The following is a 25,982-nucleotide window of genomic DNA, read 5'->3' as shown; positions in this document are numbered from 1 at the left end:
ATAAATTTGAGGCCTAGTATTTAGGCGCTGGGTGACAGGTATGGGTTTAGTGACAGAATTAGACTTGGAAATACACAGTAGCGGGTGTGTGTGAAGTTATTCTGAATGACCCAATGTGCACCTTGAATATTATATACCCTTTTAGGGATAGATTTCAAATAGCTCTGATATAGCAGAAACCACTAAATTATGAAATTGCTAAATTGGGAATTGTACTTCAACCCAGAACAAAAAATGTGCTTTGACGGACACTAAATAACTTTCCCAGCTACAACAGGACAGCGGTAACGAGAGATTTAGCGGGATATAAATTTGAGGCCTAGTATTTAGGCGCTGGGTGACAGGTATGGGTTTAGTGACAGAATTAGACTTGGAAATACACAGTAGCGGGTGTGTGTGAAGTTATTCTGAATGACCCTATGTGCACCTTCAATATGATCTACCCTTTTAGGGATAGATTTCAAATAGCTCTGATATAGCAGAAACCACTAAATTATGAAATTGCTAAATTGGGAATTGTATTTCAACCCAGAAGAAAAAATGTGCTTTGACGGACACTAAATAACTTTCCCAGCTACAACAGGACAGCGGTAACGAGAGATTTAGCAGGATATAAATTTGAGGCCTAGTATTTAGGCGCTGGGTGACAGGTATGGGTTTAGTGACAGAAGTAGACTTGAAAATACACAGTAGCGGGTGTGTGTGAAGTTATTCTGAATGACCCAATGTGCACCTTGAATATTATATACCCTTTTAGGGATAGATTTCAAATAGCTCTGATATAGCAGAAACCACTAAATTATGAAATTGCTAAATTGGGAATTGTACTTCAACCCAGAACAAAAAATGTGCTTTGACGGACACTAAATATCTTTCCCAGCAACAACAGTACAGCGGTAACGAGAGATTTAGCAGGATATAAATTTGAGGCCTAGTATTTAGGCGCTGGGTGACAGGTATGGGTTTAGTGACAGAATTAGACTTGGAAATACACAGTAGCGGGTGTGTGTGAAGTTATTCTGAATGACCCAATGTGCACCTTGAATATTATATACCCTTTTAGGGATAGATTTCAAATAGCTCTGATATAGCAGAAACCACTAAATTATGAAATTGCTAAATTGGGAATTGTACTTCAACCCAGAACAAAAAATGTGCTTTGACGGACACTAAATAACTTTCCCAGCTACAACAGGACAGCGATAACGAGAGATTTAGCGGGATATAAATTTGAGGCCTAGTATTTAGGCGCTGGGTGACAGGTATGGGTTTAGTGACAGAATTAGACTTGGAAATACACAGTAGCGGGTGTGTGTGAAGTTATTCTGAATGACCCTATGTGCACCTTCAATATGATCTACCCTTTTAGGGATAGATTTCAAATAGCTCTGATATAGCAGAAACCACTAAATTATGAAATTGCTAAATTGGGAATTGTATTTCAACCCAGAACAAAAAATGTGCTTTGACGGACACTAAATAACTTTCCCAGCTACAACAGGACAGCGGTAACGAGAGATTTAGCAGGATATAAATTTGAGGCCTAGTATTTAGGCGCTGGGTGACAGGTATGGGTTTAGTGACAGAATTAGACTTGAAAATACACAGTAGCGGGTGTGTGTGAAGTTATTCTGAATGACCCAATGTGCACCTTGAATATTATATACCCTTTTAGGGATAGATTTCAAATAGCTCTGATATAGCAGAAACCACTAAATTATGAAATTGCTAAATTGGGAATTGTACTTCAACCCAGAACAAAAAATGTGCTTTGACGGACACTAAATAACTTTCCCAGCTACAACAGGACAGCGGTAACGAGAGATTTAGCAGGATATAAATTTGAGGCCTAGTATTTAGGCGCTGGGTGACAGGTATGGGTTTAGTGACAGAATTAGACTTGAAAATACACAGTAGCGGGTGTGTGTGAAGTTATTCTGAATGACCCAATGTGCACCTTGAATATTATATACCCTTTTAGGGATAGATTTCAAATAGCTCTGATATAGCAGAAACCACTAAATTATGAAATTGCTAAATTGGGAATTGTACTTCAACCCAGAACAAAAAATGTGCTTTGACGGACACTAAATAACTTTCCCAGCTACAACAGGACAGCGGTAACGAGAGATTTAGCAGGATATAAATTTGAGGCCTAGTATTTAGGCGCTGGGTGACAGGTATGGGTTTAGTGACAGAATTAGACTTGAAAATACACAGTAGCGGGTGTGTGTGAAGTTATTCTGAATGACCCAATGTGCACCTTGAATATTATATACCCTTTTAGGGATAGATTTCAAATAGCTCTGATATAGCAGAAACCACTAAATTATGAAATTGCTAAATTGGGAATTGTACTTCAACCCAGAACAAAAAATGTGCTTTGACGGACACTAAATAACTTTCCCAGCTACAACAGGACAGCGGTAACGAGAGATTTAGCGGGATATAAATTTGAGGCCTAGTATTTAGGCGCTGGGTGACCGGTATGGATTTAGTGACAGAATTAGACTGGGATATGGCCAAAAAATAACCACACTATTGCTGGTTAAATGCACTTGGTGACGGGCGCAGCTTGCCCCTGATGTAGTATATGGCCAAAAAATGAACAGACTATTGCTGGTTAAATGCACTTGGTGTCACAGCTTGACCAACCACACTACTGAGGGTTAAATGCACTTGGTGACGGGCGCAGCTTGCCCCTGATGTAGTATATGGCCAAAAAATAAACAGACTATTGCTGGTTAAATGCACTTGGTGTGACAGCTTCACCCTGATGTAGGCTTTAGCCAGAAAACAACCACACCATTGAGGGTTAAATGCACTTGGTGACAGGCGCAGCTTGCCCCTGATTTTGTATATGGCCAAAAAATGAACAGACTATTGCTGGTTAAATGCACTTGGTGTGACAGCTTCACCCTGATGTAGGCTTTAGCCAAAAAACAACCACACCATTGAGGGTTAAATGCACTTGGTGACAGGCGCAGCTTGCCCCTGATTTTGTATATGGCCAAAAAATGAACAGACTATTGCTGGTTAAATGCACTTGGTGTGACAGCTTCACCCTGATGTAGGCTTTAGCCAAAAAACAACCACACCATTGAGGGTTAAATGCACTTGGTGACAGGCGCAGCTTGCCCCTGATTTTGTATATGGCCAAAAAATGAACAGACTATTGCTGGTTAAATGCACTTGGTGTGACAGCTTCACCCTGATGTAGGCTTTAGCCAAAAAACAACCACACCATTGAGGGTTAAATGCACTTGGTGACAGGCGCAGCTTGCCCCTGATTTTGTATATGGCCAAAAAATGAACAGACTATTGCTGGTTAAATGCACTTGGTGTGACAGCTTCACCCTGATGTAGGCTTTAGCCAAAAAACAACCACACCATTGAGGGTTAAATGCACTTGGTCGCAGCTTGTGCTGGCGCACCACAAGACACAAAATGGCCGCCGATCACCCCAGAAAAATGTGACTGACAAACGGTCTGGGCAGCCTAAAAACAGTGAGCAATTGAGGATCAGCAGCTCAATGATCCACAGCTGCAGATCGATCAGTTAATCAAGTCCTTTGGAGGAGTTAATCTGCCTAATCTCGCCCTACTGTCGCAGCCGCAACCTCTCCCTACGCTAATCAGAGCAGAGTGACGGGCGGCGCTATGTGACTCCAGCTTAAATAGAGGCTGGGTCACATGGTGCTCTGGCCAATCACAGCCATGCCAATAGTAGGCATGGCTGTGATGGCCTCTTGGGGCAAGTAGTATGACGCTTGTTGATTGGCTGCTTTGCAGCCTTTCAAAAAGCGCCAAGAAAGCGTCACAAAAGCGCCAAGAAAGCGACGAACACCGAACCCGAACCCGGACTTTTACGAAAATGTCCGGGTTCGGGTCCGTGTCACGGACACCCCAAAATTCGGTACGAACCCGAACTATACAGTTCGAGTTCGCTCATCCCTAGTAATAATAAGTGTTGATCGAGCACCAAAGTGCCCGGGTGCTCTGGTGCTCGAGTAGAACACTTTGGGATGCCCGGGTGCTCTACAGAGCACCAGAGCACAATGAAAGTCAATGGAAGAACCCAAGCATTAAACCAGGCAACCCCTGCTCTGAAGAGGGATGGGTGTCTGGTTCATAGGGAAAGGTCAAAAAATTTATAGAAACACCAATGAAATTGTTCAGGAACAGCATGGGGAGGATGTCTGGATGCATCTTGAACTCCCAGGTCGCTGCTGGGAACAATGTTGTCCAAGTAGTACGCCACTTTGACAGGCTGACAATGATACGCACAAAAACGAAGATAAAATCGATTTTAGAGGAAAAATTGTTAGTAAAAATTATTTCCTGTACATTGTATATAAAGTGCAAGTGCTGCCAAAAATTTCAAGGAAGAGGCACTCAAAAAGGAGAGCCTCATTCACATTGTGGTACAATTGTTGAGGTAGTGGGACTCCTACACTCATAAAGCCTATGCACTAAGTGAAAGGACTGCCAAAATTGCAAGGAACCGGCACTCCAATACTCCCTTTATTACACATAAAGGAGGGCATCATACAAACCCTTGAAAAAATATTATTGATGGCTTGCTGGTGACCCTCAAAAACATTAGGAGCAAGGGCCTGCTGGTGACCCTCTAAAACATTTTATTGGCAAGCCCTGCTGCTGATCTGACCCTCTAAAACATTAGGGGTGAGGGTCTGCTGCTGAGTTGAACCTCTGAAAAATTAGGGGCGAGGGCCTGATGGTGATTTGACCATCTAAAACATTAGAGGTGAGGGTCTGCTGTTGATCTGACCCTCTTAAACATTAGGGGCGAGGGTCTGCTGCTGAGCTGACCCTCTAAAACATTAGGAGCGAGGGCAGCCTAATAAGCATGTTGATGTGATGTAGGAGGAGGCGAATGACGAGAAAAGGAAGATTGAACCATATACCTTTTTTTGTGGTGGAAGGGGTGCATGGCAATACAGTGCATTCAATACACCATAAATGCCACATTTAAAGTGCCTTTATGTTCAGCCGCTTTCCTCTGGTGGAGTGGAGAAGTGAGGGGCAATCCAGGCCTTGTTAATTTTGATAAGAGTCAACCTGTCAGCATTTTCAGTTGACAGGCGGATGAGCTTATCAGTTATTATGCCCCCAGCAGCACTAAATTCCCGCTCTGACAAAACACTGGTGAAAGGGCAGGCCAGCACCTCCAAGGCATAGAGCGACAGTTCGTGCCCAGTGTCCAGCTTGGACACCCAATAGTTGTAAAGCACAGAGGGATCACTGAGGACGCTGACATGGTCTGCTACGTATTGCTTTACCATCTTCCAAAACTTTTCACTACTTGTGACACTAGGCCGCGCATCAGGGTAAGAGTGCTTGCGGGGTGTCATGAAACTGTCCCAGGCCTTGGAGAGTGTTACCCTGCCACTGTTGGAACTGCTATGTGTTCCCCTCGTCCCCCCTCCTCGGTTGCCCAAGGAACTAAGTACTATGCGCCAGCGTTGTCAGAAGGGCCTTCTGATGTAGCACCATTTTGCTAGTGCTCTCCACCACAGGAATGAGAGATAAGAAGTTCTCTTTGTAGCGAGGGTCGAGAAGGGTGAACAACCAGTAATCGGTGTTGAACAGAATGCGTATAAGACGAGGGTCACGGGAAAGGCAACATAACATAAAGTCAGCCATGTGTGCCAGACTCTCAACAGACAAGACTTCACTGTCCTCATAAGGAGGATGACTCTCAATCTCCTCATTCTCTTACTCCTCTTCGGCCCATCCATGCTGAACAGAATAAACTTGCTATGGGTACTACCCTCTGTAGCGGAGGCAACCGTCTCCTGCTCCTCCTCCTCATTATCATCCAATTCAAGCTGAGAAGGTGAACTGAGGGTGGTCTGGCTATCACCCTGTGTACTGTCTTCCCCCATTTCCACCTCTTTCACATTCAAAGTGTCCTCCTTCATTGTTAGCAGCAAGAATTTCAGTAGACACATAAGTGGGATGGTTACGCTGATAATAGCGGCATCGCCGCTCAACATTTGTGTTGATTCCTCAAAGTTGAGTAAAACCTCACAGAGGTCAGACATCCATGCCCACTCGTTGCTTGTGAAGAGTGGAAGCTGAATGGAAATATGACGACCATGTTGCAGCTGGCATTCCACTACTGCCCTTTGCTGCTCACAAAGCCTGGCCAACATGTGGAACGCGGAGTTCCAGCGCGTGCACACGTAGCATAACAGTTAGTGAGCTGGCAATTTCAAGTGCTGCTGTAGTGTTGCCAGACCGGCGGCGGCTCACCTTCACCAGTAGCCCAGGCAAATTGGGGTAGGTTTTGAGAAACCACTGAACCTATAAGTTGAACATGTGGGCTAGGCATGGTATGTGTGTGGGCTTGCCGAACTCCAATGCCGCCACCAAGTTATGGCCATTATCAGACACAACCATGCCTCAATGAGAACATTTCCAGAGCCAGCAATTTGGAAAGGTGCACATTTAGTGCTATGGCCTGTGGGTGGGTGGCTGGGTATTTGTGCTTTCGTTCAAAGGCCTAGGGTATGGACATATGTACGCTGTGCTGGAACACAGAAGTGGATGTGCTAGCTGATGGTGCTTACGAAGGTCCAGGTGCAGAGCCGGAGGCATCGAGGCAAGCGTCTTGGACAGGGCATTGGCAAGCACATAACACAGAGGAATAGGAAGTCCACCTATTAGGGTGCTTTGATGCCATGTAGTGGATCATGCTGGTGGTGGTGAGGTTGCTAGTGTTCACACACCTGCTCATTTTGGTACGGAACAGGATGCAAATGACAATTCTTTTATCGTCCTCACATTCCTCAACAAAGTGCCAGACTGTGGAACACCTACCCCTTGGCAAGGGAGATAGCCACAAGGTGCTGCTCCGGGGAACAGTTGCGTGCATGTTTGGTGTGGCCCGCTTATCCCTTTTGCCACCCGAATGCCTCTTCCAGCCTGTTGCAGTGCTGCAGAACCCTCCCCCTCTGTGCTGCTGTCCTCGCTCGGCTTGCCACCTTCCCAGGTTGGATCAGTGATTTCATCGACCACCACCTCCTCTTCAACTTCCTTACTCTTGGTCATCCTCCTGACTTGTTGACCTAACAACAACCACTCTTATTGATAACTGTGTCTCATCCTCATCATCAACCTCTTGAGACTCTAATTGCCGTTGACTTATTGGTAACTGTGTCTCATCATCATCATCCACCTCGTGAAACACTAATTGCCATTCCCCACTGTCATCTTCTTGTAACTGTGGATTCTCAAGAGTTTTGGAATCAGTGCACAAGATCTCCTCATGTCCATCTTCAAAAGGGCTTGGCGAGAGGGCCAAATCAAGGAATGTCAATGATAAGAGCTCCTCAGAATATCTGAGTGTGGGATCATTTGTTTGGCAAGACCCTCCATGGTGGGAGGAAGGAAGATCAGAGTGAGGATTTTGTTGACCAGACTCTTGGCTACCTGGTCGCACTGGAATGACTTTGAGAGTGGTATCCTGCGCCGCACTGCAAACTAGGACATGAAGCTAGGTATTGTGGATAAGTGTGTTTCTTGTGTTCTAGCAGCAGGCACAGTTTCGCCGCACCCAGGGCCACGGCCTCTGCGGGCACCATCAGTAGCATGGCCACTTCCCCGTTCCTAACTTCTCAACTTGAGCAAGAATATATACTTGTAAGTATGTCACACGTACAGTAGCGCAGGTTTTGTAAGTGAATGTGCAAATAAATTACACTAAATCTCAGAGATATTTAGGATGCTCAAATGTTATACAGGAGATGTAGTGCAGGTAATGTTGCTGTCACCAGCGGCTAAGAAAAAATAACACTGAATGTCACATATATTTAGGATGCACCAATGTTATACAGGAGATGTAGCGCAGGTAATGTCACTGTCACCAACGGCTAAGAAAAAATTACACTGAATGTCACAGATATTTAGAATACGCAAACGTTATACAGGAGATGTAGCACAGGTAATGTCGCTGTCACCAGCAGCTAAGAAAAAATTTCACTGAATGTCAGATATTTAGGATGTGCAAACATTATATAGGAGATGTAGCGCAGGTAATGTCTCTGTCACCAGCGTCAAAAAATGACACTAAATGTTACAAATATTTATGGTGCACAAATGTTATAAAGAAGGTGTAGCAAAGGTAATGTCGCTGTCACCAGCGGCTAAGAAAAAATGACACTGAATGTCATAGATACGTAATGCAGCAGCTGTAGTGCAGGTAATGTCGCTGTCACCAGCAGCAAAAAAAAAATTAGACTGAATGTCTCAGATATTTAGGATGTGCAAACGTTTTATAGGAGATATAGCGCAGGTAATGCGCGATCACAAGCGGCGAAAAAATTTCGCTGAATGTCACAAATATTTAGAATGCACAGACATTATACAGGAGATGTAGCGCATGTACCGTAATGTCGCTGTCACAAGCGGCGAAAAAATTACACTGAATGTCACAGATATTTAGGATGTGCAAATGTAACACAACAGATGTAGCAAAGTTTGTGTCACTGTCAGCAGCGGCAAAACAATTGCACGCAATATAGGGCAGGTTGTGTTAAAGGGGTTCTGCACTTTCAATTAACTGATGATCTATCCTCTGGATAGATCATCAGCTTCTGATCGGCCGGGGTCCGACACCCGGGACCCGTGCCGATCAGCTGTTTGAGAAGGCAGCGACGCTCCAGCAGCGCCGCTGCCTTCTCACTATTTACCGCCGGGCCGCCCGCCCACTGACGTCACGACTAGTATCAACTACAGTGGGAGCGGCTAAGCTCCATTCAAGTGAACAGAGCTTAGCCGCGCCCACTGTAGTTGATACAAGTCGTGACGTCAGTGGGCGGGCGGCCAGGCGGTAAACAGTGAGAAGGCCGCGGCGCTGCTGGAGCACTGCTGCCTTCTCAAACAGCTGATCGGCACGGGTCCCGGGTGTCGGACCCCGGCCGATCAGAAGCTGATGATCTATCCAGAGGATAGATCATCAGTTAATTGAAAGTGCAGAACCCCTTTAATAATATATATTGCAGCCAAATAAAACAATAGTACTCTAACACCTTTTCACACTAAAACCTGCCTAAAAAAAATATATATATTCCTGTCCCTACACTATCTGTCCCTTCTGCTGCAGCTCTCCCTGACTAACACTGAGCCGAACCACATGTCATAGGGTGCTATATAGCACCCTATGATGTGTTTTGGCCAGCCAATCTCTGTAATTCCATGAACCAACATGGCTACGGCATTACAGTGAGTGCCAGTACGTCCCCGCACGGTGACCGCGAAGCATGCTGGCCCAGCATTAGCAATAATTCATTGCATGGAAGCTACATCATCTCACTTAACATAAAGATGCAGTGTAATCTGCATTAAATTGCTATGGTAAGTGTAATGCAATTGCATGGATTTTCAGTTTTTGTCAGTTTTAAAATCCAAGAAAACCCCTGTAATGTACCAATTTTACGACTGGCTTGTCAATATACAATGGTAGCTGGATTGTCAGAAATAATAAATGTTTCATTTATGCACTGTGATTAGAGATGAGCAAAGCTTAGAAAATTTTGATTTGACTGCTTCGCTGAATTTTACAATGAAATTTGCTTTGTGGCGAATTGCTTCGTCATGAATCGCATTTCTTTGTGAGTAGCGGGTGCAATGATGGGGAACGATGATTACGCCGCCTCCCGGCATTGAACCCCTTGGATGTCGCGTTCATTGCTGATTGTGGCATCTGAGATAAAAAAATTAGGGTTTTCAGGTGTTAATCAGTGACACAATGATGTCATATGTCGCCACGCACAAGATTTTGCATGGGATCATCAATCAAGACTGTTGCAGCGGCCTTCACGCTAAAATGGATGAGTTGAATATGATTTTTTTTACCATTTCAGGGGCAATTGATTAATTACCATGAAGCATGAGAAAATTTGTTTTCACAGCAAATTACATTTTTCATAAAATTCGGATCAAAGTCCACTTCAGATACTTTGATTTGCTCAACACTAAGGCCCCTTTCACATGGACGAGTTTTCCGCGCTGGTGCAATGCGTAAGGTGAAAGCATTGCACCCGCACTGGATCCGGACCCTTTCATTGCTATGGGGCTGTGCAAATGATCGGTGATTTTCACGCATCACTTGTGCATTGCGTGACAATCACAGCATGCTCTAATTTGTGCGTTTTTCACGCAACGCAGGCCCCATAGAAGTGAATGGGCTGCGGGAAAATCGCAAGCATCCGCAAGCAAGTGCAGATGTGGTGCGATTTTAACGCACGGTTGCTAGAAGACGATCGGGATGGGGTCCCGATCATTATTATTTTCCCTTATAACATGGTTATAAGGGAAAATAATAGCATTCTTAATATAGAATGCATAGTACAATAGGGATGGAGGAGTTAAAAATAAATAAAAATAATTTAACTCAGCTTAATCCACTAGTTCACGCAGCCTGGCTTCTCTTCTGCCTTCATCTGTGAGGAAAAGGACCTGTAGTGACATCACTACGCTCATCACATGGTCCGTCACATGATCCATCACCATGGTGATGGACCATGTGATGAGCGCAGTGACATCATCAGAGGTCCTATTCCTACTGCATAGCAAAGATGAAGACAGAAGAGAAGCTGGGCTGCGCAAACAAGTTGATTAAGGTGAGTTAAATTATTTTTTTTATTTTTTGTAACCCCTCTATCCCTATTGTACTATGCATTCTGTATTAAGAATGCTATTATTTTTCCTTATAACCATGCTATAAGGGAAAATAATACAATCTACACAACACCTAACCCAAACCCGAACTTCTGTGAAGAAGTCCGTGTTCAGGTCTGGGTACCAAACATGCCGATTTTTCTCACGCTCGGGCAAAACGCATTACAATGTTTTGCACTCGTGCAGAAAAATAGTGCATTTTCCAGCGACGTACCCGCATCTTATCAGGCCCAAAACCATGGCGTCCATGTGAAAGAGGCCTAACTGTAATAATTAATTACTATGAATTGTGGCAAATAATTTCAGTTCTACGTCATTGACAAATCCAGTTTTAGAAGTTAAAAATTCTTTATCTCATACAATTCAATTCCAATATATTGAAACTATGAAAATTATATCTTGCCACATTTAACACTGAGATTTCAAAAACTAATTTTAAATGGGTGACAGACAAATATATGTGGAATATATTTTGTCTCATTTATTCTTGAGTAGTATACAAAAAAATGTTTTTGTGGATTTTTACAAATGATTTTTCACACACACAGAAAAGAAGCAATATTTATTTTATATTATTTAAAACATTTATTATTTCAACTAGGAAATTAATTAAATAATACTATACTTATCTTAGTAAAATAACAATGTCATATTCACACAATAAAATAATTACAACATACCTTAAAAAATGTCATGGTAGCACCATCTTGGACAGCTCCATATTCAATTTTAGTCTGCTTTGCTAAATCATCTGCTGAATCAATGGGGGACTCCATGCGTTCCACTGTGAGAAAGGCAGCTAAGTTGGCAGTATATGAAGAAATGATGATAAGTGTAAAAAACCACCATATTCCTCCTACTATTCTTGTAGAAAGAGCTTTGGGCATAAGTTCAGAACCTGGTGGAAATTAATGGATATATTGTAAAGCTTTTTTTTCAATAAATAAAGTAAAATACAGCAATACATGTGAAAATTTCCATTTAACAACTTCCTCATAAATACATACATACAATGTAAATATGCGTTGATTCAAAAATGTGAAACATATGAAACTGTCTACTCTACATTAATAATTGCTTTTGTTGCATGTAGTAGCCAACCTCAGTACAGCTTTTATTTCTTATGGTGCTCTGGAGAACTGAAAGCTGGGCCCTGACTGAATACAATAGACAATAAAGACATTTTAAATTTAAACTCTTTCATCACTATGCTCAGTGTCTATTATTTAAAGTATACATGCATATTATTATTTTTTTAGCAACTTGGTGATACCCTTACAAACAACCTGCTTCCCCTAAAATTTGCAAACAACAGTGGAAGACACAGCATCCAAAATGGACCACTTTGGCACTCTAGGATTACCTGAGCAACCAAACCACTGCCTTACAGAGTATCTCCCACCATCACTTGAAAGTCTTAGTTATACATAGGTGTAGAAAATCACTTTTTTTTTAAAGCGCGCTGTCATGAGATAGCTTGACATTTGAAGTAGTCACTGGAGTTACCCCTATAATTAAAGGGGTTCTCTGAAAATTTAGAAAATAAAAATACTTAAATATTACTTTATTATAAATATATTAAGACATAATGATAGAGAACTTAGATTGTAGGCCCTATTGGTGTAATGTCTGTAAAGCGCTGCAGAATATAGTGGCACGATATAAGTGCATAATATAAATTTTGGGAAAATCCCCAAATACCTTTCACTAGTTATAATGCCTCATTTTGTCTAGGGAGCAATCATCAGGAGAAATAAAATGGCTGCTGTCCTATTAGTACACACAAAATCTGTCCAACTCACACAGCAGGACAAGTTACTTCACAACACTGAACGAAAGAGCTGCCTCATCCTCCTCTCTGCTATACTTGTCAGGGACTATGATCCTGAATATAGGTGATAATAACTTTAGCTGAATCTCTGTAGGACTGGGGTTCATGAGGAGACATGAAGTACCGGGAGGATAGACAGGACAGACTGTGGTAATGTGGAGCTCTGCTAAAGGAGACTGCATACAAGTGCTGCTGCTTATCACTCACTCCATTTCTATAGATATTCAGCTGAAGATCATATTAAACTGTATTTAGGATCAAAGAGAAGGATGAGTCAGCTCTTTAGCTCAGTGTCTTGAAGTAGCATCCTCCTGTGTGATTAGTACAGGTGTTGTTGTTTACTAATAGGATGGTGACCATTTTATTTCCCCTGATGATTGTTCCCTAGACAAAACTGTTCATTATTACTAATGAAAGGTATTTGGGAACATATTTATAATAAAGTAATATTTAAGTATTTTCATTTTCTAAATACCCAGAGAACCCCTTTAATAAGTCACATTCTTATGACCCTATCCAGGACACATAGATCCTGAATATGATAGTAATAAATCTTAACTTGTCTATACATAAGTCACACACACAACGTGACTATTACTATCTCTTCAGTGGAGACCAATAGTTTTGCATAATTTGCATATTATAGTATGTATTATAAAATACTTTAATAACTATAATATAATTCAACATCTTTGCTTGCAAGCTATTGGTTTCTATGAAAAACTGTTGGATCTAAGAACAAAAGCAAAAATCAAAATTTTAGCTTTCAAAATGCGACAAGTAAAATCTGCAAGGACGGACCAAGGTTTTCATTATTTGTTTGCAATGATAGAGTAGATAGTGGCAGTGCTCTTGATGATTATTACATCTATTTTTATACAGTCCAATCTATAGGCAGCCTGTTATACAGCAAGACAAACTGAGCAGATTGATATATTGATTTGTGAGCAAAGACTAAAGGCAGCCATACACACTAGATAGAAGTTGTTTTATGGTTGAACATTAGTTGAACAAACATCTGGTAAATGTTCATTTCACAGACATGGCAATACACATTTTAGTCCATATTGGCCATTACAGTTATTTATACTGGCCATACATGTTCATTGAAACTGGGTGATGGACAAAAGATTTATAGCCTGACTATCAGACAAAAATATTAAACATGGCCAACTTATTTTCAAATAATAATGGTTTGTCATTGGTCGGCTAAAATGATCATTCATTGTTACATTTCAACTAACATTTTCTTTATTGAAATTCCCTGTTTTGATCAACTTTATACTAATGTGTATTAGCACTTAAAGTCTGCATTCAAACTACAGTAAAAAAAATGGCTGTGACGGATCCAACACGGATGTCATCAATTTTTTTTTATGGATCCGCGTTTTACGGAACGCAAAATACATACGGTCGTGTGCATCATGCCTTGTATTTCAGGCATTTAAATTCCTGCCCACTGTGGTCATCTACTGTGTAGCCTTATCAGTGATTGATAATCTTCCTTATATAAATATTCATACAGAAATAGTTGCCAGTTAGTGAATAGAACAGCCCACTGGAGTCCTTAGCCCAAATTGAGCAGAGATTAAAGTAACTTACAAAACTGTATATAAATCTGCCCTGTTCCTCTTGCTCTATAACCTGCTGCCTGCAGATAGAACTACATTCTGAATATAACACATTCCCCTTTTATATAAAAATAGTAAATAGCAAAATAGATATATATTGAAGAAATTTTACTTTTTTCTGAGCATAATTATAATTTAAAAATGGCCTGTCTATTTTATTAAATAATGAAATAACAGTTCATACTGACATGTACTAATATTTCAAGCTCTGATTGAACACTGTCAGGCTGACACAATGCACCCCAACTCCTAGTTGGCAATTTATTAAAACATTTCTAAAAGGAATCACAGCAGAAAAGCACAACCGAGCGTTCTATGAAAAGATATTTTAAAAAAATGAGTTATGGGCTATCCTTGGGCTGAGCTTTAATACTTAACAGCCATAGGGAAAAAAATTCAATTGTCTAAATATGTTTATCAAAAAGCAAAGCTATTTGATTATAAGTGACAAAGTTTACAATGATATGCACAGTATGTAAAACAAGAAGCCTCCACTGAATAAAAGCATATATGTTAATACTACTTCAATAGTAAACATTTGAGCAGAGGGTATTTAGACTCGTGGATTGAAGATGGAGTGCTCTTTTTTAAAATGCATTAGTATATAGTACAATAAAATGGAATCTCACACCATACACCATTCTTGTATACATCTTTTTATCTTGTTTTGGTTGCAAATAAATCTTAGGCAGCAACTACAGTGTGTGTACAAAGCCCTACAAAATAAATTGCTGCAAACTTCAAATTAACTACAAATTCTTTAAAAATAAGAGGAAAGAAAAGTGTGGTCTTATATTTATTTTTTAAATGTGTGAAAAGGGGTTGGGCCATGCCAGTCATTGATGGCATATTGTGACCTGCTCTCCATTCATTGTTATAGGACTCCTAAAAATAGCTCAACTATTTTTTGGAAGTCCAACGGCAGTGAATGGAGAGCTTACTGTGGGACTGCTGGAAATAGTGGCTATAGCTCAGCTATTTTCAGAACTCCCATTATGGTAAACAGAGGGTGGCCATGCATGTGCAGCTACTGTCCCTTATCTTTGGGAGGCCCTATATGGAGATGGTAGCAGGTTCCAGAACAGGCCTTACCCACAACTATCTGAAATTGTTGGCAAATGTTAACGATCTGACATCAATGTTTGAGATGGGAAAACTCCTTTAGGTATATTTTTAAAAGGGGGTAGATAAACTCTATAGGAAAACTTTATAGTAATGAAAAATAAAGTATTGCAAAATCCATGGATGATGGTTTCATTTATACAGCCTTAGACACATTTTGGAACCAGTATAATGTGGACCCCATTTGTTGTATTCAATTGGGATTAGTTCACCATGGAATATTATCCAGCCATAATACCAGTGCTAAAATGTGGTTCTTTTTACAGCCATCCAACAGCAATCGTAATCTGCATTCACAGAAGTACAATAAATATTCACTTGTTCATACTACACTTAGGGTACTTGCACACTAGCGTTATTCTTTTCCGGTATTGAAATCTGGGTAAAGGGCCTCAATACCGGATGAAAACACATCCGTTATTTTCCTAATGCATTCTGAATGGAAAGCAATCCCTTCAGTATGCATAAGGATGTCTTCCGTTCTGTCCCTTGCCCGGCATTTGACCGGCCAAAATCCCGGAACAATGACTCACTTGCCGGATCCAGCATTAATTTCCATAGAGATGTAGTAATGCCGGATCCGATACCAAGTGTTCCGGAAATTGCCGCATTGCCGGATCCAGTTTTCCGGTCTGCACATGCGCTGGGATATAAGAGGAGCTACTTTCTCTTTTGATCTTTGAAAAAAAATTAAATACTGCATCCGTTATTCCAGATCATACTGGATGAGACGAATCTGGCATTTCACCGGATCCATCTAACAGATCTGGAAAAAAAAGCTTTCTGTTTGTATACGGCTTGCCGGATCCGGCATTCAGTCCGTTGCCAGAACTGCCAGCCGGATTCTAACAACGCTAGTGTGAAAGTACCCTTAAATTACTTTTTCACATAAATACACATTTTTACAATGTTCCTGAATGAAAACAAGTAATAAAGGGAAACTGATTACATTAATAAAATTATTAATTAGGTAAGGCAGTCCTTTTGTTGCATTTTCAAAATATTTAAAGCAATATGCAATTTTTGCCTCTAAATCCATTTATTAATCATTATTAGAAATATGGCTTGTGTTTTTACAGTTTTTAATATTTGCATAACTTTAATATAAAGGTTTGTGTGCTCATTTATCATACTGGATTTGATGGATATTTGCAGCTTCCAAGTATAGCAATAAAGATGGAGATTTAATTAAAATGCTTCTGCTTACACCTATGTTTAGGGATGTCTGCTGTAGTATTTTTGCACTATGCTGTTTGATTGTGGCAACCTGATGTTATTGGCCACAGTTTGTCCAATAGAAATAAATAGCATGTGTCCTCTCAGTTTTTACATATGTTTTGTAAAGACAAGAATATTCATAGTGGGGGTCATTTATCAAACTGGATGTAAAGTAGAACTGCCTTAGTTGCACATAGTAACCAAATCAGATTTCACCTTTGATTTTGTACAGCTCCTTTAGAAAATGAAAGGAGGAATCTGATTGGTTGCTATGGGCAACTAAGCCAGTTCTACTTTACACCAGTTTGATAAATGAGCCCCAGTGTGTTTTAATGTATGAGGTTGACATGTCTTGTCACATGCATCTCCATTGGGACAGAAATGAGGTGTGGCTTTGCAGATAGATAAAATGGTGCTATACATAAAAAAGTACATATTTGTGAAGTACTGTAAGTTGACTGTAGTCATGTTTTCGCATATTTTTTCAAGTTATACCGGACATAAAGCAGCCAACACCTTTAAATCAGACAATCCCCTTAAGGGGGGTGTCCCACGAAAAAATATTCCATAGTTTTCAAACTGCTCGCATGTACCTACATTTAGGAAAGCATTTTAATCAATGGTAGTAAAAGTTACGTTTTATTATCTGGGACAAGTGTGGTAATAAGCCTAAGTAGTATTTTGTTGATAGTTTTCAAACTAGCTATTGGATCGGAATAATTTTGTAATTGCATGTAATAAAAATTTTTGAATAGCCAATGAGTTATTCAATAAAATGTATCTGTATAGCGCCACCTGCTGTTTGTTTTTTCTTATTTCTTTGCCCAACTCTTAGAGATGGCCTTCAACTGCCTTCTGAGCTGCAGCACAAAAGACACTCCCCTTGAGCTACCAGCTTAATATAAATCTAGCAGAGCAATGAATGTCAAGATCTAAGGATCCACGTGAGGTACAGGGCTGGTTCTAGCTTTGTTAGAAAGAGATTGTCTTGTAATATATGATGTCTCATTTACATTTTTTACATTAGTCATGGGATAATCCCTTTAAATACATCATAAAGAGGCTTTATGAAATATGTATAGATGGATATGAAATGGATGCCGGCATTCACACTATACAAAAATTATATGGACCATGGCCAAAAAAAAACTTTTTGAGGAATCATTTGTTGGTGAGATTATGGGTGTTTTTTTGTAGATCAGCATGCACATACATTTTTTTATGTTTTAGTGGTTTTGCAGAACATGTTTTTAATTAAAAAAAATATATTAAAAAAAATTTGATGTCACTTATTAAAGGGGTTATCTGAGTTATTTTTTTGTTCTTTCTATGTTCCTAACTAAGCAACTGTAACAGCTTTCCAATTCACTCACTTTATCTCCAGTGGCTGGTTTCTCAGATTTCACTGAGGGTCACATGACCTGTGATGTCAGCTTCTCTCCCTGCTCTGATAAAGGTCGTTTACAAGCCTGTAAGCGAGACGTCACTGTGCTGGCCACGCCCCCCCCTTCACTGCCGTCTACCCTCTGCTAGGATTCTTAATCCCTTCAGCTGCACAGCTCTGCAGGCAGTAAGGAGAATGCTGGGCACTGGAGCTGACATACTAGAGAGAGCATTGCACAAGCAGGTAAGGGGAAGATCCTGTGTGTATTAGCAGTGTCAATATACAGCTGGGACTGAACCAGGGAAATTAGGAAAAAAAAATAAAATATATATATATATATATATATATATATTTTGCATAAAACTTGCTTAGCTCAGTTATATATCAGATTTTCAGTGCTATATTATTATTTTTTCTTAACTCGGACAACCCCTTTAAGGGTACTTTCACAGTAGAGTTTTTCTTTTCAGGTTTTGAGTTCCATCATAGCAGCTAAATACCGGAAAAAAAATGATCAGTTTTATCCTAATGCATTCTGAATGGAGAGCATTCCGTTAAGTATGCATCAGGATGCATCAGTTCACTCTTACGTTTTTTGGCCGGAGAAAATACCGCAGCATATATTTCTTTTTTTCTCCGGCCAAAAATCCTGAACACTTGCCGGAATGCCGAATCCGCAAGTGCAGACCTTTAAATCAGTGGAAAAAATAAATACCAGATCCATTTTTCCGGATGACACAGCAGAGATGGATCCGGTATGTCAATGCATTTATCAGACGGATTCTCATCCAGATCCGTCTGACAAATGCCATCCGTTTGCACCTGGATTGCCGGAACTGCCTGCCGGAATCCTCTGCCACAAGAGTGAAAGTACCATAAGAAACCCACAACTTCATGTTATTGAAGTAGCCATATGAGGGCCTGTTTTCTGCAGTATGGGTTGTATTGTTTTTTTTTAAGACACATAATGTCTGATTTTAATTAATTAATTACAGGGTGAGAAAGGGAAAAACAGTAAGGGTGGATTTGCACTAAATTCATGCCATTCCGTTATAGGTTCTGTTTATAACAGCATATAATGGAATGCAAAACAGAAGCCTTTAAGAGGCATTCTGTTTTGCTCCATTCTAATAGAAGTCTACGGGCAAGCATAACGGATCCGCCTGGTTTCCTCCTGTCAACAGGACTTTTTTTTCTGTCCTGCATAACGGAAACCAGATGGATCCGTTATGTTTGCCCATACACTTCTATCAGGATGGAGCAAAATGGAATGCCTCTTAAATGCTTCCGTTTTGCATTCCATCAGGCCATTCCATTATATTCCGTTATAAATGGAACCTATACAGGAATGGCATAACGTTTGTTAATTCTGACACTGTATTTGCATTTTTTTAACAGGATACAGGTTTAGTAATGTTATTTTTACTTCTGGTTGTTACAATTCTGTTCATTATCTTTTTATCTATTGTGCTCCTTTTTTGCAATTTTTTAATTTTTTTATTTATAAGGTACTTTTGGGGGTGTAGTTATTTTATTATATTTGATTGATTTTAATTGCACATTTTTGAGCTGTCCTTCTATAATCCTTTGATACACTTAAGGCTGTATTAAGCCTATATTGCACTGACCAATTTTTGGGCCGATAATAGCTAACGAGTGTTCACATGAGCGCTCGTTAGCGATCTTGCATTGTAATACTACCACCAGTTGCCAGATGAAGAAGCAAATGCAGATAGTTATTAGAGAGCACAATCTGCTGCTAGCAAGCTTTGATTTTTAAGTATGCTTAAAAATCATAATTGCCCGATTAACGAATGTTTGCATCAGGCTCATTAGCTATTATCAGCCATAAAATTGAACAGTGTAATACAGCATTAAAATCACTTCCCGGTGGCAGATTGTGCCGTCTAAAAGCGATCCAGCACTTGCAAACCACTACACTGTATGATTGATTTTTACCCGAATTGAATCTTATGATCAATTCAAACTAATTGGACCCAAATAGAATTTTAAGAAATTCGCTTAGATAGGTTTCCTTCAAGGTGCCATTACTAATTTTGCAGTCATGTTGCCAATCTCCATTGTCATGACATGGCAAATATGCCCTGATCTCTATAAATCAGGTGACTGTAGATAGGTAAAGGTACTGAGCCTTTTGTCATGTGTATAGAATGTTTTTGAAATGTATATCTTCTGATGTAACCATTAAAAGAAAGGGTAGATTATGAGCAAAAGGGAAGAAAAATACTCATGGACTGCAGCCATAAAAAAAATGCTTTGCTGGTATTAAGAGAACTTATGTACAATAAAAATGGAATTTTTCCAATTAACATTAGATCACCACTACCACCTTATCCAGTTTACAATGGAGAATCATTAACCCTTTCTACTCCAGAGGTTTTTTCATTTTTTCATTTTTGTTTTGTGCCTTCCCAGAGCCATACCTTTTTTATTCTTCCATTCACATAGCCTTATGAGTAGTGTTGAGCGAGCCTGCATGGCCATACTGCTGTTCATCTCGAGCATCGCTATGCTCGGCACAACCGAGTGCTCAGCCAAATACTGCGGGTGCTCGAGTACAATATAATTCAATGAAAGTCAATGGGAGACCCGAGCATTAAACCAGGCACCCACTGCTCGGAAGAAGAGAAGGTCTCTGGTTCACAAAAAAAGTTTAGAAATTGATGCAAAATGGTATGGAAACAGCATTAGGAGGATGGCTGGATGCATGTTGGATTCCTATTATCTACGACATACAATAGACAACCACACAAAGGCTATATGCCAAAAGCTAGGTATATGAAAGCCATCAATCTATCCATGAGACAGATGACAGGCTTAGTCAGTATACCTTACAATGGCAGCCTTGTGAAATATGAGACATTCCAAACCAGTAATACTCTTGTCATAAGACTATGAAACCAATAGATGGCACTGTTCATGAGTAGTGTAGATTGTGAATTTTCCATGCAAATGGTTTTTCAGCTGAAAAACATGGCAGATTCTGCTCATTTGCATGTCTTTCCCATATTCCATTGTTTATGCAAATGAGTTTTCACATGACAAAACTGTATAGAAAGGTTATTGAATATTATGTTAGGTCAATCAGAAAACTTTTTGTTTCCCTAATGATATTGATCTAGGTGTGCAGGTCCACCCAAGCCATCCAACAGATCTGAAGTAACTTTGAGGCTTAATGGCTCTCAGTCATGTGAGAGCTGGTTTGGAATGTCTCATAGTGCACAAGCTTGCCATTGTAAGGTATGCTGAATAAGCCTGTTATCTGTCTCATGGATAGATAGATGGCTTGCACATATGTGGTTTTTGGCATATAGCCTTTGTGTGGTTGTCTATTGTATGTCGTAGATAATAGGAGTCCAAGATGCATCCAGCTATCTTTTTAATGCTGTTTCCAAACCATTTTGATGGGGTTTACATCAATTTCAAACCTTTTTTGTGAACCAGACACCCTCTACTCTTTCGAGCAGGGGGTTCTCCCATTGACTTCCATTGTGCTCGGGTTCGGTAGAGTACACAAGCATACCGATGTGTTCGGCCAGAGCACACAAGCACTTTGGTGCTCGATCAACACTACTTATGAGTGCTTGTTTTTGTGAGACAGGTAGCAATCTCCAATGCCACCATTTAATATTGCATATAATGTAGTAGGAAGCAGTTAAAAAAAAATCCAAATGGGGTGGAATTGAATTTTTTTTTAAATATTCTGACAGTTTTATGCTTTTTTTTTAATTTATGATGTTTGATATGCAATAGAGCTGTCCAGGAAATTTCATTCCCCTGTCCAGTATGAATCTGGCATTATTTTATATGTTTAGTATTTCTCGCGTTTTGATACTGATAAAATAATAATAACCTTAAACCTTAAAAAAATCTATTTTTTTTTGTCGCCATATTCTGACCCATATAACTTTTTTTTTGTAATTATGTGTATAGAGCTGTGTGATTGCTCATTTTTTGCAGGGCAATCTGTACATTTCATTGATACCATTTTGGGGTGTGTATGACTTTTTGAACACTTATTATTCAATTTGTTGTGGGAAAAGAAGTTAAGTTTTGAAGTTTATTTCACCTTTTGCTTTATGGGGAAAATATTTTTATATTTTTATAATATGGGTGTTCTTGCACTTGGCGAAACCCAAGATATGTATTTTTTATTTTTTTATTATTATTTTGGGGAAAGGGGTGATTTGAATATACAGTACAGACCAAAAGTTTGGACACACCTTCTCATTCAAAGAGTTTTCTTTATTTTCATGACTATGAAGGCATCAAAACTATGAATTAACACATGTGGAATTATATACATAACAAAAAAGTGTGAAACAACTGAAAATATGTCATATTCTAGGTTCTTCAAAGTAGCCACCCTTTGCTTTGATTACTGCTTTGCACACTCTTGGCATTGTCTTGATGATATTTAAGAGGTAGTCATCTGAAATGGTCTTCCAGCAGTCTTGAAGGAGTTCCCAGAGATGCTTAGCACTTGTTGACCCTTTTGCCTTCACTCTGCGGTCCAGCTCACCCCAAACCATCTCGATTGGGTTCAGGTCCGCTGGCTGTGGAGGCCAGGTCATCTGGCGCAGCACCCCATCACTCTCCTTCATGGTCAAATAGCCCTTAGTTTCAAAGTTTTCCCAATTTTTCAGACTGACTGACCTACCTTCATTTCTTAAAGTAATGATGGCCACTCGTTTTTCTTTACTTAGCTGCTTTTTCTTGCCATAATACAAATTCTAACAGTCTATTCAGTAGGACTATCAGCTGTGTATCCACCTGACTTCTCCTCAACTTAACTGATGGTCCCAACCCCATTTATAATGCAAGAAATACCACTTATTAAACCTGACAGGGCACACCTGTGAAGTGAAAACCATTTCAGGTGACTACCTCTTGAAGCTCATCAAGAGAATGCCAAGAGTGTGCAAAGCAGTAATCAAAGCAAAAGGTGGCTACTTTGAAGAACCTAGAATATGATATATTTTCAGTTGTTTCACACTTGTTTGTTATGTATATAATTCCACATGTGTTAATTCATAGTTTTGATGCTTCAGTGTGAATCTACAATTTTCATAGTCATGAAAATAAAGAAAACTCTTTGAATGAGAAGGTGTGTCCAAACTTTTGGTCCGTACTGTATATATATATATATATATATATACAGTCATGTGAAAAAATTAGGACACCCTTTGAAAGCATGTGGTTTTTTGTAACATTTTTAATAAAAGGTTATTTCATCTCCGTTTCAACAATACAGAGAGATTAAAGTAATCCAACTAAACAAAGAAAACTGAAGAAAAGTCTTTTCAAGATCTTCTGTAAATGTCATTCTACAAAAATGCCTATTCTAACTGAGGAAAAAGATAGGACACCCTCACATGTATTCCCTCTTAAATTGGCTCAGATCTCACACAGGTATATCACACCAGGTGCACATAATTAGTAGATCGTTACTCTGCATGTTGAATGAGGCTTGCCCTATTTAATCCTCAGACATTTAGTTTGGTGTGCTCCTGACTGTTGAAGTGAGAGTGAGCACCACGGTGAGAGCAAAAGAGCTGTCAGAGGACTTCAGAAAAAAGATTGTAGCAGCCTATGAGTCTGGGAAGGGATTTAAAAAGATCTCAAAAGATTTTGAAATCAGCCATTCCACTGTCCGGAAGATAGTCTACAAGTGGAGGGCTTTCAAAACAACTGCCAACATGCCCAGGACTGGTCGCCCCAGCAAGTTCACCCCAAGAGCAGACCGCAAGATGCTAAAAGAGGTCTCCAAAAACCCTAAAGTGTCATCTCGAGAACTACAGCAGGCTCTGGCTACTGTTGATGTAGAAGTACATGCCTCTACAATCAGAAAGAGACTGTACAAGTTTAACTTACATGGGAGGTGTGCAAGGAGGAAACCTTTGCTTTCCAAGAGAAACATCGAGGCCAGACTGACATTTGCCAGAGATAAAGTTGACAAAGACCAGGACTTCTGGAATAATGTTCTTTGGACAGATGAGTCCAAAATTGAATTATTTGGACACAACAGCAGAGGACATGTTTGGCGTAAACCAAACACAGCATTCCAAGAAAAGAACCTCATACCAACTGTGAAGCATGGAGGTGGAAGTGTCATGGTTTGGGGCTGCTTTGCTGCAGCAGGACCTGGTCAGCTCACCATCATAGAATCCACGATGAATTCTACTGTGTATCAGAAGGTGCTTGAAGAACATGTGAGACCATCAGTTAGAAAATTAAAGCTGAAGCGGAACTGGACCATGCAACATGACAATGACCCAAAACATACTAGTAAATCAACCAACGATTGGCTGAAAAAGAAGAAATGGAAAGTCCTGGAATGGCCAAGTCAAAGTCCAGATTTGAATCCCATTGAGATGCTGTGGGGTGACTTGAAAAGGGCTGTACGTGCAAGAAACCCCTCAAACATCTCACAGCTGAAAAAGTTCTGCATTGAGGAGTGGGGTAAAATTTCCTCAGACCGATGTCGAAGACTGGTAGATGGCTACAAGAACCGTCTCACTGCAGTTATTTCAGCCAAAGGAGGTAACACTCGCTATTAGGGGCAAGGGTGTCCTATCTTTTTCCTCAGTTAGAATAGGCATTTTTGTAGAATGACATTTACAGAAGATCTTGAAAAGACTTTTCTTCAGTTTTCTTTGTTTAGTCGGATTACTTTAATCTCTCTGTATTGTTGAAACGGAGATGAAATAACCTTTTATTAAAAATGTTACAAAAAACCACATGCTTTCAAAGGGTGTCCTAATTTTTTCACATGACTGTATATATACACTTTTTTTTAAAACTTTGGTGTTCATTTATTAAGATTTGCTGTTTCAGAAGCCAGTCTTAATATATCTGGCCTTTACATAACTTTGATGCATCCAGCGCCAGTCTAAATGTTAGCCAGTTTTCTTGCTGGCTTACATTAAGACCATTTTCAACACCTAAAACAGGAGTAGTAAATCATAAAAAAGACGAGTCTGCCGGCCAGTCCAATTCCCTGCCCACACCACGCCCACATTTTTATACTTGGCATAAGTGTGGCGTAACTAACCATGGTGTAACTAATCATTGGATTGCTATTCTCATAGACTCCATTGCATTAGCATTGGGTTCTATGAAGAATTTACATAGAAAACACTATGCAACAGCCTCCTGTCATTCTCAATGACAGGGGCTGCTTCATACACGCTTCTCCAATCACCACCAGTGGGAGCCGGAGGATACCCATAAGGGCATGCCTCCCAGATAACTGCATACTAGTATTTCACTGGTCGGGAAGGGATTAAAGTGAGTTTGTCAAAATCAACTTGGTGCAGCATAAGATATATCTAGCCATGAAACATTCCTTACCAATTTTCAAGTGGCTAGCTGTGAGCCTATGTCCATTATAGCTTCAATTTCCTATTAATAGAAGTTAAAGTTGGTGCCAACAGTAGTTACTTAAGATATTCCAGTTTCTCAACATCTTAAATGTTCAAATAGCTATGTATTCAGAGATTATCCATCATTCTCCTCTGACTTCTTTTACCTACAAGGTGTTTTCATTAATATCATCTCCCTAGTCATTGGATTTTTGTAGTTATGCCATCATACAATTCTAGAGTTAATTGAGGAAGGAGATCCCAGAAAATCCACACTATCTCTAATAATCAAACTATGTTAGCTAATATTTCACTGTCAAGGTCATTAAGATGATATTTCCCTTGCATGCATGTACTTGTGCACTGTATTGCCATCATATGGTTGGCAGATTGAATATCTGCATCAATAAGTAAAAGCACAGAACATATTGGACTTGGCAAGCATGTTTGAAATTCTACTGTCTATGCACATAACTTCTAACACTTGTTTTCACCTTTGAATCCCATTACATAGTTAAACTTCAAATATAATCTGAAGACAATGTCATATAATTATGCATGCATGAAATTAAAATAATTAAAATGGGTTTTATGGGTACAGTTTATCAATGGGTTACCCACATAATAAGCCATGAATATCAGATCGGAGGGGGTTCTACTGTTGGCAATTCCCGTTGTTTAGCTGTTCATTGTTTACATCACGC

General features: G+C 39.8%; 1 protein-coding gene across 1 annotated transcript in view; it reads right to left on the bottom strand.

The window, feature by feature from the left end:
• Positions 1–25,982, bottom strand: part of GRIK2 (glutamate ionotropic receptor kainate type subunit 2) — a 1,088,075-nt gene that overhangs the window by 246,236 nt on the left and 815,857 nt on the right. Inside the window, exon 13 of the mRNA XM_044292309.1 lies at positions 11,388–11,605. Coding sequence (XP_044148244.1) covers positions 11,388–11,605 — 218 coding nt within the window. The remainder of the gene's footprint in view (positions 1–11,387; positions 11,606–25,982) is intronic.

The sequence above is a fragment of the Bufo gargarizans genome, chromosome 4, assembly GCF_014858855.1.
Source record: "Bufo gargarizans isolate SCDJY-AF-19 chromosome 4, ASM1485885v1, whole genome shotgun sequence".
NCBI lineage: Eukaryota > Metazoa > Chordata > Amphibia > Anura > Bufonidae > Bufo > Bufo gargarizans.
Note: the sequence above shows the minus strand (reverse complement) of the source record. Positions and strands in the feature narration are given on the sequence as shown.